The sequence below is a fragment of the Schistocerca gregaria genome, chromosome 1, assembly GCF_023897955.1.
Source record: "Schistocerca gregaria isolate iqSchGreg1 chromosome 1, iqSchGreg1.2, whole genome shotgun sequence".
NCBI lineage: Eukaryota > Metazoa > Arthropoda > Insecta > Orthoptera > Acrididae > Schistocerca > Schistocerca gregaria.
In genome coordinates, this window is record NC_064920.1 from 824114834 (window position 1) to 824131466 (window position 16633).

A 16633-nucleotide genomic window follows, 5' to 3' on the forward strand; every position below is an offset into this window, starting at 1 on the left:
TGGCTGCGCTTGTTTATTCTTTGTGGTCTGTAAAGTAGGAGAACTGTCATTCACATTTCCTCATTGGATAGCTTCATTACAGATAAACAGTCAAGCTTACTCTCTCTCTCCGGCTTGTTATTCTTTCACTACATTTAATGAAAACAGTAGTAGCTTGTCTACAGGGAGAATAGAATTCATATCTATCTCCATAAGCTCCAGCAATTGTGCATTATTTATTCTAATTGAAACAGGCAGGGCCAGACTCAGCCCTATCACCAAAGGCATCACCCTGATGTGACAGAATTAGCCATATTATGTCACAGGACCTGCATTCGACATGGCAGATGCATCAACAGAGCCCATGCCTTCTGTGACATGATTCGCCGTGCATTTACCACCCTTTTGGCCACATAGCTCAGTATTATTGTTTGTGCCTTGGCGTGGCCACAGCAAAGATGCAGGTCATTATCGCAAACATTCGAGGAGCCGTTCGTCTACCACTTCCTCCACGTCAGGGACTGACAAGCATGCCATTTGCTGGTACCACAGATGATTTGGGGACCACACAAGGAAGTGTGCAATGCTTTGCTCACACCCAAATGCCAGCAGCAATCGAATATTGGTGTATCGATCGATAGCTGGGCGTCGTCTTGGCGCCTATTCATCAGTGAACATAAGTCTGACCAGAATTATCTCATAGATTCTGGTTCTGACTTATGTGTGTTCCCACACACGAACCTACACAGCAAGAAGCTGCGCAAACCATTCTGCTTGTCTGCCGCCAACAATTCAGCTGTATCAACATATGTAATGCTGCAAATCACCCTGGACCTCGGACTATGACGCGACCTTACGTGGGATTTCACAGTTGCAGACGTGTCAGAACTCATAATAGGCCCTAACTTTTTATCACATTATCAACATCATAACTATGATTGTCTTTACCAGCAAGTTTTCGAAAGAACGTCTTCGAATGTTTACACAGTCTATATCATCCCAACACGCGATCTGCGATATGTCTCAACACAGATTGATCGTATGGCCAGAAATGAAGAAAGACTGCCATGAGTGGTCATGATGTTGCTTACAGTGTCAGCATTGCAAAATCAGCTGATACATACATGCACCAATAGGCAGCTACCCTGACACTACCATGCATTTCACTCACATGCATGTGGATGTTGTGTCACTACAACCAACTTCAAAAAGTCAGCGGTATCTGTTGACAATGATTGACCAATTCACCTACTGGCCAGATGCAGCACCTGTGGACAACATCTCCCCAGGAGCTTTGGTGCATGCTGCTGTGCTAAACTTGGTATCACATTTTGGCTGTTCTCGGCACATTACAACAAATAGTGTCAAGCAGTACGAATCGGAATTGTTCACTAAGCTCACAGCACACTGTGACATGAATCATTACAAAATAACCAGCGACCATGAAGTCAGAAATAGAATGATAGAGCATTAGCATTGAGCTCTAAAAAACTCTCTGATATACCACCTGCTGGGTAATCAGAAGCTCAGCTGGTGGTTCTTCTTGGTTTGCTGAATGTATACAAACCCATTCTAGACAGTTCATCTGTAGAACTGGTGTAGTATGACTGCCTGACAAATTTGTAGGTGTGGCTCCCCAGCCTGATGCAGGCCCATCTATCTTCGTCGGTAGCCATAGAGATCATGCCGAGACGACCGAACCGACATACCTGGCCAGGCATGAAACTGTTGCCACATTGCCTGCAAAGAGCTTGAAACATGCACACACATGTTGCTGCCTACTAATGGCATCAAACCGGTCCTACAATCATCGTACGCCAGGCAACATTGTGCCATCAAGAGGGGTGATGCCATCCTGCACGTCCTGGTCAACAGCAAACGCATAAGTGTTAGGATAAATGGGGTCAAGTCTGCATACGTTTTCAATGAGCTACCCCTCACTAATGCTAGACGGATACGGCATCTCACTTCACATCGCCCAACCACAGGAACTCCTGCATCAGCTCCCAGCCCTGCAGCAGCATCCCCTGTGCCAAAACTGGCCACAAGGTAAGCTTCAGGAGAACAACAGTCCACAAAATCTGGTTAATGCGTCCACAGCCCGGTGCACTTCCTGGATGGTGCTCTGCCTTCACCTAAGGGACTATTGTAGCAACTGTTCCTGCTACCAACAAAGTTTTGAGCAGTGCAGAGCACGAGTGTTTGAGGCATGTGTTTGATTTCACACCATCAATTCATTTCCCGCACTAGCCACCACGAGCGCTGTGTTTTGCCATCATTACCACGTTTATTCTTTGTATTTTGTGACGTATTTGCTATATTTTCTCTGTGTCTTCGCTGTCAGAGAGGTGTCATCCATATTTGCTCATTGTGTAGCTCAGTTATGGATAAACCATCATGCTTATTCTCTCTGTCTCTCTCTGGCTCCTTATACTTTCACTACATTTAATGAAGTACTGTAGTAGCTTGTCGACTGGAAGAATAAAGTTCCTTTCAGTCTCCATAACCTATGGGAATTGTTTGTTATTTGTTCTAATCTAAACATGCAGGCTAATGGCAGGAAGTGCAAAATGGCTAAACAGGAATGACTGAAGGACGAATATAATGATTTAGAAGCATATTTCATTAGATGAAAGACAGATGGTACAATGTACAGGAAAATTAAGATCGCTTGGGAGACAACAGAATCAGCTGTATGGATATCAAGAGCTAAGATGGAATACAATTACTAAGGAAAGACGGAAAACTGAAAGGTGTAGGGAATATATAGAGGCTTTATACAAGGGGGATGAACTTGAAGGCAATATTATAGAAACCGAAGAGGACTTGGATGAAGATGAGAAGGGGGTACAACGCTGTAAGAAGAATTTGAAAGAGCACTAAAAGACATAAGTCGAAAAAAGGCCTATGGAGTGGACAACGTTCCGTCAGAAGTACTCCTAGCCTTGGGAGAACCAGCTATGACAGTACTCTTCCATCTGGTGTGTAAGACGCATGAGGCAGACGAAATACCCTCAGACTTCAAGAAGAATATAATACTTCCAAAATACCCTAATATTTATGGACAAATATAATACTTTCAACTCCAAAAAAAGAGGATGCCGAGATATATGAATATTACCGAATTGTCAGCTTAATAACTCATGGCTGCAAAATACTGACACAAATTCTTTGCAGAAGAATGGAAAAATTGGTAGACGTTCACTTCATGGAAGATCAGTTTGGGTTCTGCAGAAATGTAGGAAGACATAAGTCAATACTGAGCCTGTAGCTTCTCTCAGAAGGCAGGTTAAGGAAAGGCAAACCTATTTTTATAGCATTTCTAGACTTAAAGAACCCTTTTGACAGTGTTGACTGGAATTCTCTCTTTGAAATTCTGAAGATAGTGGAGGTAAAATATAGGGAGCGAAAGGCTATTTACAACTTATACAGTGAGCAGATGGCAGTTATAAGAGTCAAATGGCAGGAAAGAAAATTAGCAGTTGAGAAGGAAGTGTGATAGGGTTTTAGCTTATCACAGATCTTATTCTAACTGTACTTTGAGCAGGCAGTAAAGGAAACAAAACAAGTTTTGAAGTAAGAATTAAAATTTGTGGAGAAAAATAAAAACTTTGAGATTCGTTGATGACATTGTATAATTCTTTCAGGACTTGGAAAAGCTGCTAAATGGAATATACGGTGTCTTGGAAGGAGGATATAAGATGACTGTCAAAAGAAAGCAAAACAAGGACAAAAGAATATAGTCAAATTAATTCAAGTGATACTGATGGAATTAGATTAGGAAACGAGATGCAGCGTTCTGCTATTTGGACAGCAAAATAATATGATGAGCTAAGTAAGGATGATATAAAATGTAGACTGGAAATGGCAAGAGAAGCATTTCCCTAGAGGGAAAATTTAACATCGAATAAAAATTTAAGGGTTAGGAAGTCTTTTCTGAAGTTATTTGTCTGGGATTTAGTCCTGTTTGGAAGTGAAACATGGACGATGAGCAGCTTGGAGAAGGAATAAATAGAAGCTTTTGAAATGTGATGAGTGCTACAGCAGAATACTGAAGATTAGATGGGTAGATCAACATAAATAATGAGGATGTGGGGAACAGACTTGAGGCTAGAAGAAATTTGTGGCACAATATGCATCAAATATGGCATCAAGCAATCACCAATTTGGTATTGGAGGGACAGGTGAGGGGAAAAAATTGTAGAGAGAGACCAAGAGATGAATACAATAAACAGATTCAGAAGGATGTAGATTGTAGTAGTTTTTGGAGACAAAGAGGCTAGCACAGGTCAGAGTAGCATGGAGAGCTGAATTAAGTTAGTCTTTGGACTGAAGACAATAACTACAACAACGACAAATGTCCGTTTTAGGATTTATTATTCTAGAGTAATGTAATCCATTACGTCCTGACTGTTCAATGACGTACAGTTTGTAGTAAATGCTGATATACTCTACTTAGGCATCATCCAGCGCTGGTACAATGCGTTTCCCTCGCTATTCCGAGAATATACCTTAACGACCAGCTATTCCGATTTCGTACAACCGGTCGATAGCAAGAGAACAGCCATGACGAGATATAGAAGGTGACGGACCGGGACATACTGTTTGAGAATGAAAGATGAATTTTGGCAACGGTGCTCTTCGCCTCCTACTTCAGATGAATAAAATATAGAGTCAGAGATCCTTCACAAATCTGCATTGAATGCTCTAGTTGCTTTAAGGCGTAATTTGCAGATTAAATTAATACCTTCCTTGTCGCTTGAGTTGCCTTTCTATATGTTACTGGTCACGGCTGTAAGTTGATCAGCGATCCTTAGTGGGGCTCCTCTAAAAACCACCTTTGTTTCGATCACAGCGGTAGTTTTTATCTTTGATACAGCGTTGTTTTTGTTTATAGTATTTGGTCTGTGTATTGTTTACTTACGTGCGGTGGGTGTGTTAAACGTGTGGAGTGGAAAGCGATTTACTCATTGACAGAAGACCACGAAACAGACAGGAATTCGTATAATTAGACGAATTTTAAACTGACGCAGAATAAAATGATGTTCGTGCTACCTTGTATTTTTTAAACTTTGTTTCATTTGCATTAATAATGGAAACAAGTACCACTATTATAAGAAGTAATCTAAGAGAACAGAGGATTCATGAAAGGGATGAGAGACGACAGGAAATTGTAAATCATCGACGAGCGCTGGGAGAGTTGAACTTAAGTGATCGAGTCGTGAGCGCTACAGAAATCACAGATTTGGCGAATAAATTGAAATGCAAAAAGATAACGCTACAAGACATGAAGATTTTAAAGCAGGCCCTTATACAAAGTGAGGACAATATACGTGCATTTTTAAATGTCAACGGCGCGCTTCATGCTCTAGTTCGTGAAGCATCCGGTAATTGACAATTATATTTGTGTGTGTGTGGTTTTATTTTTTTCTTTCTTTTCCAGAAACATCTGGCACGGTTTGCTGGATGCTTCTGTTTGATCAACTTTTTTTGTGTTGTAGTAAAACCCATTCCTTATTCCGGAATACTGCGCAGTTATTTCCTCGTTGTAGGTCTACTCCTGAAGTCGTTTTACCATACTCACTCTAGCTGTGGATGGGTACCCATAATCCTATAGTGAGGTCATTCAAAACTGACCTGAGAACGTTAAGTCCATTTGTTTCATAGTCACTTTATTCTTGTTCAAACAGGTCTTCTGGGCAGCATCCGCCGCCCTATTTCCCAATCAAAGTAGGCTTAGCCATTTGATTTTTCCCCAAATCCTAATTTTTTTCACTTTTTAGCCGAGGTTAATTGGCAGGATAGTGAGCACTACACTCATGTCCCCATGTTTTAAAATCGTTAACAGCATTAGATTACTCTTTAACTGACAATAAATTAAACTTGACATGTTTAATTTACGTACGTTAATTCTATTTCTGTGTCAGTATGTTAACTTGAAACAGTATGTTATAGGTATGGGTTTTGTTTAATCATACAGTGGCTGTAAAGGTGGAGGCATCTAGGGTGCCAGTATATCAGTAATGCTATAGCATTTATGTTATACCGCCATGTGTAATTATATTTTTATAGGTACATATTATTAGTAGGTAGTTCTGTAATAAATAAAATGTTTATACTTGCTTTACCCCGTGTGCACATTTTACCCTGAGCTTCCATAAACAAAGAGTATATATTCACAAGATGATGCCCTTTGTTGATCCTAGTGAACAATGGGATCCATCGGCATATTCTTTGAAGTTTGCTTACAGTTATAATGTTTTTGTTTGTATGTTTCTTTTTAAAATAATAGATGTCATTTATGTGTTTTTTTTTTGAAATATGTTGTTTGGTTCTTATTTTCAGTAGTGCTTGTTATTTATTTTGTTATGTATGTTGGTGTAGTATATAGTGAAGTGTAAAATTCTGTAAAAACTGTTTCCATTATAGAGCTTGTTCCTAGCACTAGTGGTATTAATCATGCTAGTTCACCCTTCTCAAAAATGAGAGGAGGTGGGGGTTACTGTGTCTTCTGGAACAGATTTAGAATATTGGTACCCATATATCAGGCAGAACAGATTTTTATAGTAGGACTGTGTAGGCTAGTGACAAAAAAGATTTGATAATTTTTTTTTTTAACTGACCGATTGGAGAAAAGATGAGACGTCATTTGCGGCCGTTTAATCATTGGATGTAACAGCTGTGTGAGTTACGATAACTAGTGGTGAGTTCATGTGGTGTTGTCTGTGGGAGTGTGTATGGGTCAAACAGGCAGTTGTGTTGTTTAAAGTCTGGTGTTTACTTGTCATGAGATTACTGTTAGCAGGAAATCTGTGATTGATTGGTTTAATTTTTGTATTGTTGCAATTTGTAACATGAACAGAATAGTTGATGGGGAAGGGGGAGGGGACTATTGTTGGAGTAAATTAATCTTGTTTTGGGTGTGTTAAATTTCGCAAGGGTAAGTCAATTGTCAGTGTTTCGAGTTTGTAATGCTGTTTCAAGTAAGAGGATGACCTAGTATTAAACATAATTGAGAAATGGGATACAGTTGTTGTTTTAAATATTGGTAAAAAAAAAAAACACTGAGGAGGGAGCTACTATTTATTGTGATGTATATATGAGGGTCGTTCAATAAGTAATGCCCCACATTTTTTTCTCTTAACATATTTGTTATTAAAAGTCAGAATTTGGTGACAATGTACATCTAAACGTCTTGTCCATGTCCTATTTTTGTACGTAGTCTCCATCACGTTCTATGGCCATACACGAACACTGTGGAAGAGCATGTATTCCCTGGTGGTAAAAGCTCTTGTCCTGTAAACATAGCCATGTTTTCATTGCATGACTGATAGTCTAGTTTTCCAAGTGTGTTCTCCATAGAGAATCTTTAAGTGCCAACAATTAAGATGAAATGACCTTTCTTTGAATCTTGTGGCTCACTATGAGCATTCGTGGAACCCATCATGAGCACCTCTTCGAATACCAGACAGTCTCCAAAGCTGACCGACAACTGTAGAGCTAATTATTGAGTTGTGATATGCTGGTTGGCACAAATTATGGCACCCGGACTATTCAGAATGTCTGGGGCAGTGGGTGATGATGGATCTCCGTTTCTGCATTTCCTGCGGCTGTAACTTTCTTGACCCATAGTCCAACTGTGCTCCTGTAAACTGCAGCATTGCCATACACTGCACACAAGTGTTTATGGGTGTTCACCGTGGTTTCTTTTTCTACACACAAGAATTCAATAACAGCATGCCGCTTGTAATGTGAGCCGTATGTAGACGCAATTTTGACGCTGTACTACAGCTCTGTTATCTGCCAGAATGGTTAGAAACTTCACCAGCATGCAGAATAAACATCAGATGTGGAGCACGAACAAGGACGTTTGTCTATGTATATTACTGGCTCTTTTTTTTATGTGGCTCATTACTTATTGAACAACCCTTGTATGTGAGTGGTGTCTGTTCTGTCAGACATATCCAGCAGAATAGACATAATGTGTGATGATGCAGCTGGAACAGACATGGAACTGTAGGAAGGAGAAAAAAAGAGAATGGCGGGTGGGAAATTGTGACAGCTAGCTGCAGAGGGCATTGTGATAATGTAATGGCAAAAGTTCAAAGTTTGTGCAATACCAGGCCTTGACCCTGGATTCAGTGCTTCTTATGAGTGGTTGCCATAACCAGTTTGACCATCCGGATGTCATCCCTGACCAACTCAAATTTCCAACTTATTGCACACAGCAATGCAGCATCCTTGTGTGTTGAACTCTCTATTAGGAAATTCTGATTCTCATAGAAGTTTGGATGATATTTATCCATTTGCACTGATACAAATGTGGAGGAGCTGGACATGTCTGACAGAGCAGACTCCTCTGAGATATATACATTTCTGAAAAAGAGGTAATGGTTCCTCAACGGTTGTTTGAGTGTGAATGCATAAATATTGTCTGAGTTCCTATGGGAAACAGAATTTGTGACTGAAAAGTTTAATGGAGGAGGGATGCTGCATTGTATTGTGCGATTAGGTAGGAAATTTGAGTCAGTCAGGGACTGTGTCTGATTTGCTGAAGTGGTTAAGGCAGCTGCTCATGAGAAGCATTAAATATGGGTTCAAGTTGAAGCCTGTCCAAATTTTCAGCTTCCACCATTGCCTTACCACAATACCCTTTGTGGCTAGTTGTCATCCTCCCCCCTTTGCTCCATTTCCTTCCCCTTCCTACATTTCATATTTACACTTCTTCTGATGTAGAGGCCTTCTGTTGTAGGATTTACTCTATTAGTTGTTGGGTAGAATTTAAAAGTTTTAAATCTAGGTTATGCACTGATACTGTAGGTGGATGTTTGTTTACATGTGCAAGAGGTGCGGGAAGGGGCTGTACATTGCAGTTGTATGTGAAGAAGTATGTATGGACAGTGAATATGTCATTAAATCTTTTCTGAAGGTTAGGTTTTTTTGTGTTTTTTGTTATGAATGGGTTGTTAATGCATGATTATTTATGACTTGAGGTTGTGATAGCTATTCTGTGTTTTCTTATGTTTATATACATGTGCTTCACAGATTTGTTATTTTTTCATATTAGTGTTTCTATTTTATTTGTGATTTTTAGTATTTATTTTTGATTCTTTTAATTTTTGTTTTGTTTGGACCACTCTTTCTCATAAAGTGCAGATTTCTTTAATTATGAGTGGAGTCAACTCTATATTTTATATTAATTGTTGCTACTTATTTTTCTGTTTGTAGAGTGGGTTGGTTGTTCATATTGCATGGTTTACTGTACCTGCTCAAGATATACCATAATTAATTGCGAATATTGATGCCGATGAAAGTGTGCAACAATAGAAGCAAAAATGTTTCCGTAAATATGGAATCAAGTTCGCATCTAATTGAGCTGAAATTTCACCTGTGGCCTACAGGGTAAAGAAATATTTGGTATTCTAAAATGATCTTCTCAACTTTGATCAAGTATGTTTCAGAAATGGGGTAGGTGGAAATGTGTGGTTTGTGGCATAATGTTCATGCACACCTAAAGATTTAGTAGTTGTTGAACAAAGTTCTGTTTGTGCACTGTCTGTAACATGCAGGATATTGCAATTAGTATTCCAGTTCCTCTCATGCTTGGCCTAGCATGGCCTCATTAACCTGTGCAGTTGCTGCTGTGTTGTGAGTTCTTGCAGGTCCTGCGCTGTAGTCTTCTAGTTAGCATCCTTCAGAAAGCCCTAAAGCAAAAAATTTAATGAAATTATATTTGGTGACCTTGGTGGTCATGAAATGAGTCCTCCACTGTTGCCATCCATGAAATGGGTCCTCCTCTGCCAGTCCAGCAACCTGGAAATGTTGCCAAAAGCCTTCCTGATCATCAAGGCCTAGTGTATAGGACCGCCACTCTGCTGCAGCATGATGTCAGGTTATAGTTCTTCAACCCATGGAAATGCAAACAGTTCCAACATGTCCAGATAAACAGTCAAGTTTATTCAGGCCTCTGCAGTGAAACTAAATGTTTGCCATTGGACTGTCACTCACAATTTCCCTGCTGAAGTATCCTCATAGCCACACATTGTGTCAGTTTACGTTGATGGACACACTAAAGCAAGCTTTGTCTATAAACATGATCTTTATGATGTAGTCTGGGTCATTGCCAATGCATCTCATAATCTCAATTGCAAATGCTTTGTGCTTTGACCTGACATCAGGTTGAAACACATGCAGCAGTTGCACATTGTAAGCATGAAACTACAGTCTCTTATGTTTCACTCTGTGCACTGTGGTTGGTGGTAGCTGCAGCTGTCAGTATGCCTGACTGATTGGTTCCGTTGGACTCCAGATGAATGTCTGTTGCACCCATATTACATTTTCAAGCATTTGTGCTTGCTGAGCTCTTCATGACACTTCTGGTTTCTGTGAATCTCGTGTTCCACTGCCTGATGGCCAAATGTCATATCGGTGTACTTCTGTAATGTGTCCAGAAGTTCCATGGATCTGGGTGACAGATTTGGTCTCCATCAACCATTCCAAACCCTGTGCCATTTGCTTGGGGGGAGGGGCGGGGGGACATGACCATTTTCATTATAAAAATACCATCCCCATTTTTGAAATGTACATTATTGAGGTTGTAAATATTTTGGAAGATCCTCTACATTTAATTTAGCAAATTACATGTTTAATTTACTGTACATTCACCCATACGTGCTAGAGGAGGTGTTTGACATGTCATCCTTCCAGTCGAATGCACTCATCTCTGTAGGGAATTAAGAATCCTTTCATATGTCACCAGATCATCTCAGAAATCTTGACAAGATTGCATGGTTTACTACTCCAGTTCTATAACCTTATCACCAGTAGTGCTGTATACTTCTGTTTTGAGATGAACCCAGACAAAACACAACAGAGAATTTAGACCAGATGATCTTTGTAGGCTAAGGTACAGGTTCCAACCAACCTACTCATTTTCGACCACACTGACGTGTTAGACATCATCCTAAATCACCAACAAAATTTGCCGGTGCCCCCATTGTGCATGTAGCCCAATTAGATTGGAACTTAAATGAACGGGCTAGACTTAAGATACATTTCTGCTAGCTAAGACAGTTTTTCATTTTTTACTGAGTTTGCCCAGTAGTCTTCCTACTTTCCCCCACTCTAAAGTGGGTTTATCTTGAGGCAATATCAGTTTATTGCCATCAAAGCAAACACTATGACCTACTAGTTATACCAGCTTGCATGAAAATACTTTCAATGGCAACAGGACAGAGTTCACATTGCAATTATTGTGTGGGATTTTATACAACTGCCTGTCACTGCAGACATTTATTGTGTGTGTGTGTGTGTGTGTGTGTGTGTGTGTGTGTGTGTGTGTGTGTGTGTGCAGACATTTATTTTGTGTGTGTGTGTGTGTGTGTGTGTGTGTGTGTGTGTGTGTGTGTGTGAGTGTGTTTGTTTTAAATATGTACATTAGGAAGACTGGTCAATTTTTGGTTGAATATGTGATGCTACTACATGACTACATGGTTATGGAAAACCTGATAGGATTAACATTTGACAGTGAGAAGATAAGATGTGGAACCTTATGGATATTACATCAGATCATATTAAGAAGCCTTCCCATTGTTACTGGCATTTATTTCATGCAGGAGAGAAAAAGAAAACTGCTGATGGATTTACCGCTTTTTGTAAACCAGATGTGTCCAGAGTTGCTAAAACCAAGGCCACAAACCCACACTTGGGGGGGGGGGGGGGGTCAGATACAATTTTTCGCTTTGTTAATGTTCTATAGAAAAAGTATAATTTGTACGTAGTAAGTTGACACAAAGAGATTAGCACATCTTAATTCATTACCTACAAATAACTTATAATTATCCCTGTCAACGCAACGATGGAAATTCAACAGATTTTCATCATCAAATGTAATTCACAGTGTTTCATTGTTTTGCCAGTTGACAAGATCCAACTTCACCTCTTCAAGCAGGTTTTGAAGTAAAGTAGCAAAAGGGCCGTAAAATAAATCTAGCAAAGACTTTACCTTATCAAGAGCAGTGAAATGACTTATAAGTAGTGGTTCTAAGGTCAGGAAACCTGACAATGACTGGGAGAGAAATGCTCTGATGACATGAGCTTCCGTACCACATTCTATCCCATTGTTGGTATGGCCCAATTGGCCTGTCTATTGCTGAAATGCAGAACTTTACCTTCTCTCTCTCTCTCTCTCTCTCTCTCTCTCTCTCTCTCACACATACACACACACACACACAGATTTTGCTTTAAGTTTTCTAACACTTTCTTGTAATCAGAAAAATGGTTTTAATTACTCTACTTCACCTGAAAAGATATAATATAGCCATAGAATTGATTAATCAACTGATTTTTGGTTTGAAGCTGCATATTTAAAGTATTTCAATAACTGGAAAAATCAGTCAAAATTATTATGTCACACAATCAGTTTGTATTTTTCTTTTCTTTCTTTCTTTCTTTATTATTATTATTGTTATTTTTTTTAAATTCAGAGATGTTTCTGTTCTTTTCAGTCACGAAAATTTTAGTTTCATCAATTAAATTCAGAATTTGCTCTAACATTTTACTGTGATTTAGCCATCTTCTATTTGTGTCAAAAATCATATCACTGTATTCACTGTCAATGTCTTCAAGAAAAGTTTTGATTTTCTGTGATTGAGACTATGATCTTTTGTGAAATTAATTGTTGAAAGCACAACTTCCATGACATGTTCAAAATCTACTTTCTTTGGGCACAAAGTCTCACAGTTGTTTACACAGTGTAATGATATCAAATCATCACTGTGCGTACCAAAATACTTTTTTAGTATCCAAAATTACCGATATTCCTACCGTGGAGGCTGTTGTAATACTTGCTAATTTAGTCAGATATAAATAAATGTTTGAACACTGTTCCAATGCATTATTCCATGTAAAAATGCTAACGACAGGAGTGTGGAGGTTATGTGAGTTGATTTATCAATAGTTAGTGAAAAGCAAGCAAATTTCTTTGAGCAAATTTTGTAACTGGTCCTCCATGTTTCTTAAGAGAGCAGTAATTCTCCTTTGCCCAGACATCCAATTTAACTGAATTTTCTTAGAGTGTTTAACTGATACCAGGCAAATCTTTCTAGCAATGTTTCAAGACAATTTTTGACAAAATCTCCATCAGTAAATGCTCAACAACTTTTTGTTAAAAGAAAAGATATTTCAAAACTTATCTCTGTTACAATTTCTAAGTCCTTAACAGGTTTTCTGAACATCACTTGCTGACATGCCAATTCTCATATCAGGGTAGGAATTATCTGTTTGCGTAATTCTTCTGGCAATTCATAAAATGCAGACAGCAGACTTTTTTCAGTGTCTCCGTAAATTGTATTTTTTTGGGACAGGTGAAAGACTTTTGCAAATAAGGCAAATGATATTGTTCAGTCATTTCACAAAAAAATATCTTTTAATCCAGCTACCCTGAAACTCCTGCTTCTCATATGTGGCCTATTTTGTCCTTCTTTGTCCATTCTGCATTTAATTTTAGACGTTCTCCAAATGGAGACACTGAATTCTCACAACAGTGCTTATGAAGAGAAAAACAAAATCTTAATTACAAAAAGATTACTGTATAAAATTTGGTTACGCTATTATTGGCCAATGGTTGTGAAGTAAATGCTTCCTGATTCACAGAAATGCATCAAATTGTTACTAAACTTTGTTGCAAAAAGTTCAACCCTGTTACTGAGTCTGCTGATGAAGCTCACTGATGCAGGGTATGCACTATAGAATACGTGAAGCACTGATGGCTAAACAATGTTTTTTCTTGTGCACCCACACGTTCACTTGACTACATTATTGTGGAAGCTCAAAAATAACATACTGTGAAACAAGTTATTGTTCTGGATTGGGGTCCCTTGCCCCAGTGCCAGCTAGACTGGCATGGCTCAAAAGAATTAAGTTCTGCAAGGGCCCACCATTTCCTTTCTGGGAGAGAATGGAAGATGAGAAAGAATAATATTAAAGTTTAAAAAATTTACAACAGTGAACAATGGGAGGTGGGCTGCACTTTGTGCATTCCTGTTGTAAACTAATATCACCAATAGCTTGTACTGAAGTTTTTTTATTGCTGTAATGATTCACATTACACTGCATTGTTGAAAACATATGACTTTGACTGATTTACATGTAAAAATAATAACTTTGAAGAAAGTTATGTACACCATAAACCGCTTTATGTAACAAAGTAATTGGATAGATGAAAAACATACTCGTCAAGTGGCGGCAGAGCATGCACTTAAGAAAAAGGTTACAATTATGCAGGCTTTCAAATCCAGTGTCTCGTTTTTCCAGCAGAGGGTTGAAGGGGAAGGAAGAGAGGTGAAGGGAAAGGAATGGAGAGGTCTAGAAAAAGAGGTATATTTCGGAAAACTCACCCAGAGCTGTGGGTCAAGTAAGGCTTACTGGATGGGATGAGAACAAGAAACTGATTGTTCGGGACTGCGCTGGATAAGATTTGAATAGATTGTCAAACTCATCTCGTGCAGTCCCCAACAATCAGTCTTTCATTCCTATCCCATCTGGTGAATATCACCTGACCGATAGTTGTCGGTGACTTTTCCAAAATTTGCTCCTTTTCCTAGACCTCCCCAGTCCTTTTCCTTCGCCCCTTTCCTTCCCCTTCTACCCTTCTGCCTACATAATTAAAACCTTTTCTTACGTGCGTGTTCTGCCGCCACTTGGTGAGTATATTTTTTATCTATCCAGTTACACTATATTGTCAAAAATTAATTGTTTTCATTAGTTTTAAGTATGCTTTTGACATAATAATATTATAGATTATTTTATGAGCTTTGCTAGAAATTATGCAACATGACATTTTGCATCATAGTTTTTAATTAATATACAAATTACTTTCCAGTTACAACGTGCAGTATATTGATGATATAATCTGAGTGCCTTTGTCAACATTGTGTTTTGCGAGATGTATGACTTTTGATGTAGAAAAACATTAATACTTGCTACTAGTAATATACAAGTGACGACAATATTAGAATTTTTTTATAATTCACTAATGTGTATGGCACTGTTCTATAGATAATTGAAACTTACATAAATATCAAATGTAAATTCAAATGAATTTCACATTATGTTTAACATATAAAAGCACAAATTAATTACTGCACACAGTGTGCAAGTGGGATATGCTACTGCGGTATTAGGCATACAAGTGAATATGGATTGGATCAAATCCCACTTTGCCATGTTATAGTGCACAGCAAATACAAAGAATTCTGACCTGTGTGCTCTAAGAAGCTCATCCACACGGCAACCCTGCTCTTTGTTGCACAAGCTTTATTTGTAACATGTGCTGTTGTACACATAATCAACAGACCTTGGTGTGCATCCATGGAGCACAACAATTAATGCTGCTAGTTGTGAATATACCAACTTCTTGCAGCTGTTGCTGTAGTTTGATGAAAATGATATTTGATGTACTGAAGTGATCCAGAAAACATACTCAGTATATGCATTGTGTGTCTCTACCATCTTGGATTGTACAGTGAAGCAGAAGATTTGAAAATTATCTGATCTTCAAACTTATTTCATATCCAAATGGTATATTTCTGAGCATGGGTTCCTTATCAAAACTTTACTAAGTCTGTTCAACAACACCTCTCCACATGTAAAAGGAATTGTGGAATGCCCAGTATACCTCTCATAAGCATATAATGGGAGGAGCTTACATACTTCACAGCATTTTCTGACATAACGTGGTCAACTCTGCTCCTGGCCACTTTTTGAGGGTGGCCATTCATTCCAGTGGACAACTGGTTGGCGGTCATGCCTACATAAATGCTGTTCAGAAATTACAGCTTATTGATTTCAGAGGTGGCCTTGTCTGTGCTGTACATTGCAGTGACAAAAATAATGGGATGATGATTTTCACATATACAGGTGGCAGTAGTATCATGTACAGAAGGTATAACAGAACAGTGCATTGGTGGAGCTGTCTTTACTACAAGATCTACATCTACATCTACATCCATACTCCGCAAGCCACCTGACGGTGTGTGGCGGAGGGTACCCTAAGTACCTCTATCGGTTCTCCCTTCTATTCCAGTCTCGTATTGTACGTGGAAAGAAGGATTGTCAGTATGCTTCTGTGTGGGCTCTAATCTCTCTTATTTTATCCTCATGGTCTCTTCGCGAGATATACGTAGAAGGGAGCAATATACTGCTTGACTCTTCGGTGAAGGTATGTTCTCGAATCTTTAACAAAAGCCCGTACCGAGCTACTGAGTGTCTCTCCTGCAGAGTCTTCCACTGGAGTTTATCTATCATCTCCGTAACGCTTTCGCAATTACTAAATGATCCTGTAACGAAGCGCGCTGCTCTCCGTTGGATCTTCTCTATCTCTTCTATCAACCCTACCTGGTGCGGATCCCACACTGCTGAGCAGTATTCAAGCATTGGGCGAACAAGCGTACTGTAACCTACTTCCTTTGTTGTCGGATTGCATTTCCTTAGGATTCTTCCAATGAATCTCAGTCTGGCATCTGCTTTACCAACGATCAACTTTATATGATCATTCCATTTTAAATCACTCCTAATGAGTACTCCCAGATAATTTATGGAATTAACTGCTTCCAGTTGCTGACCTGCTATTTTGTAGCTAAATGATAAGGGACCT

The 16633-nt window shown here is 39.0% G+C and overlaps 1 protein-coding gene across 2 annotated transcripts in view; it reads left to right on the plus strand.

Annotated features, from left to right (window-relative positions):
• The first annotated feature begins 4808 nt into the window (after positions 1-4808).
• The window catches only part of LOC126271548 (transmembrane and coiled-coil domain-containing protein 6), a 46809-nt gene continuing 34984 nt past the window's right edge, over positions 4809-16633 (plus strand). Inside the window, exon 1 of one of the 2 annotated variants that reach the window (XM_049974163.1) lies at positions 4809-5297. In XM_049974163.1, the coding sequence (XP_049830120.1) occupies positions 5072-5297 (226 nt within the window). In that variant the 5' untranslated portion in view covers positions 4809-5071. Of the gene's footprint in view, positions 5367-16633 lie in introns of both variants that reach the window. The other variant, XM_049974162.1, reaches the window with a different exon arrangement.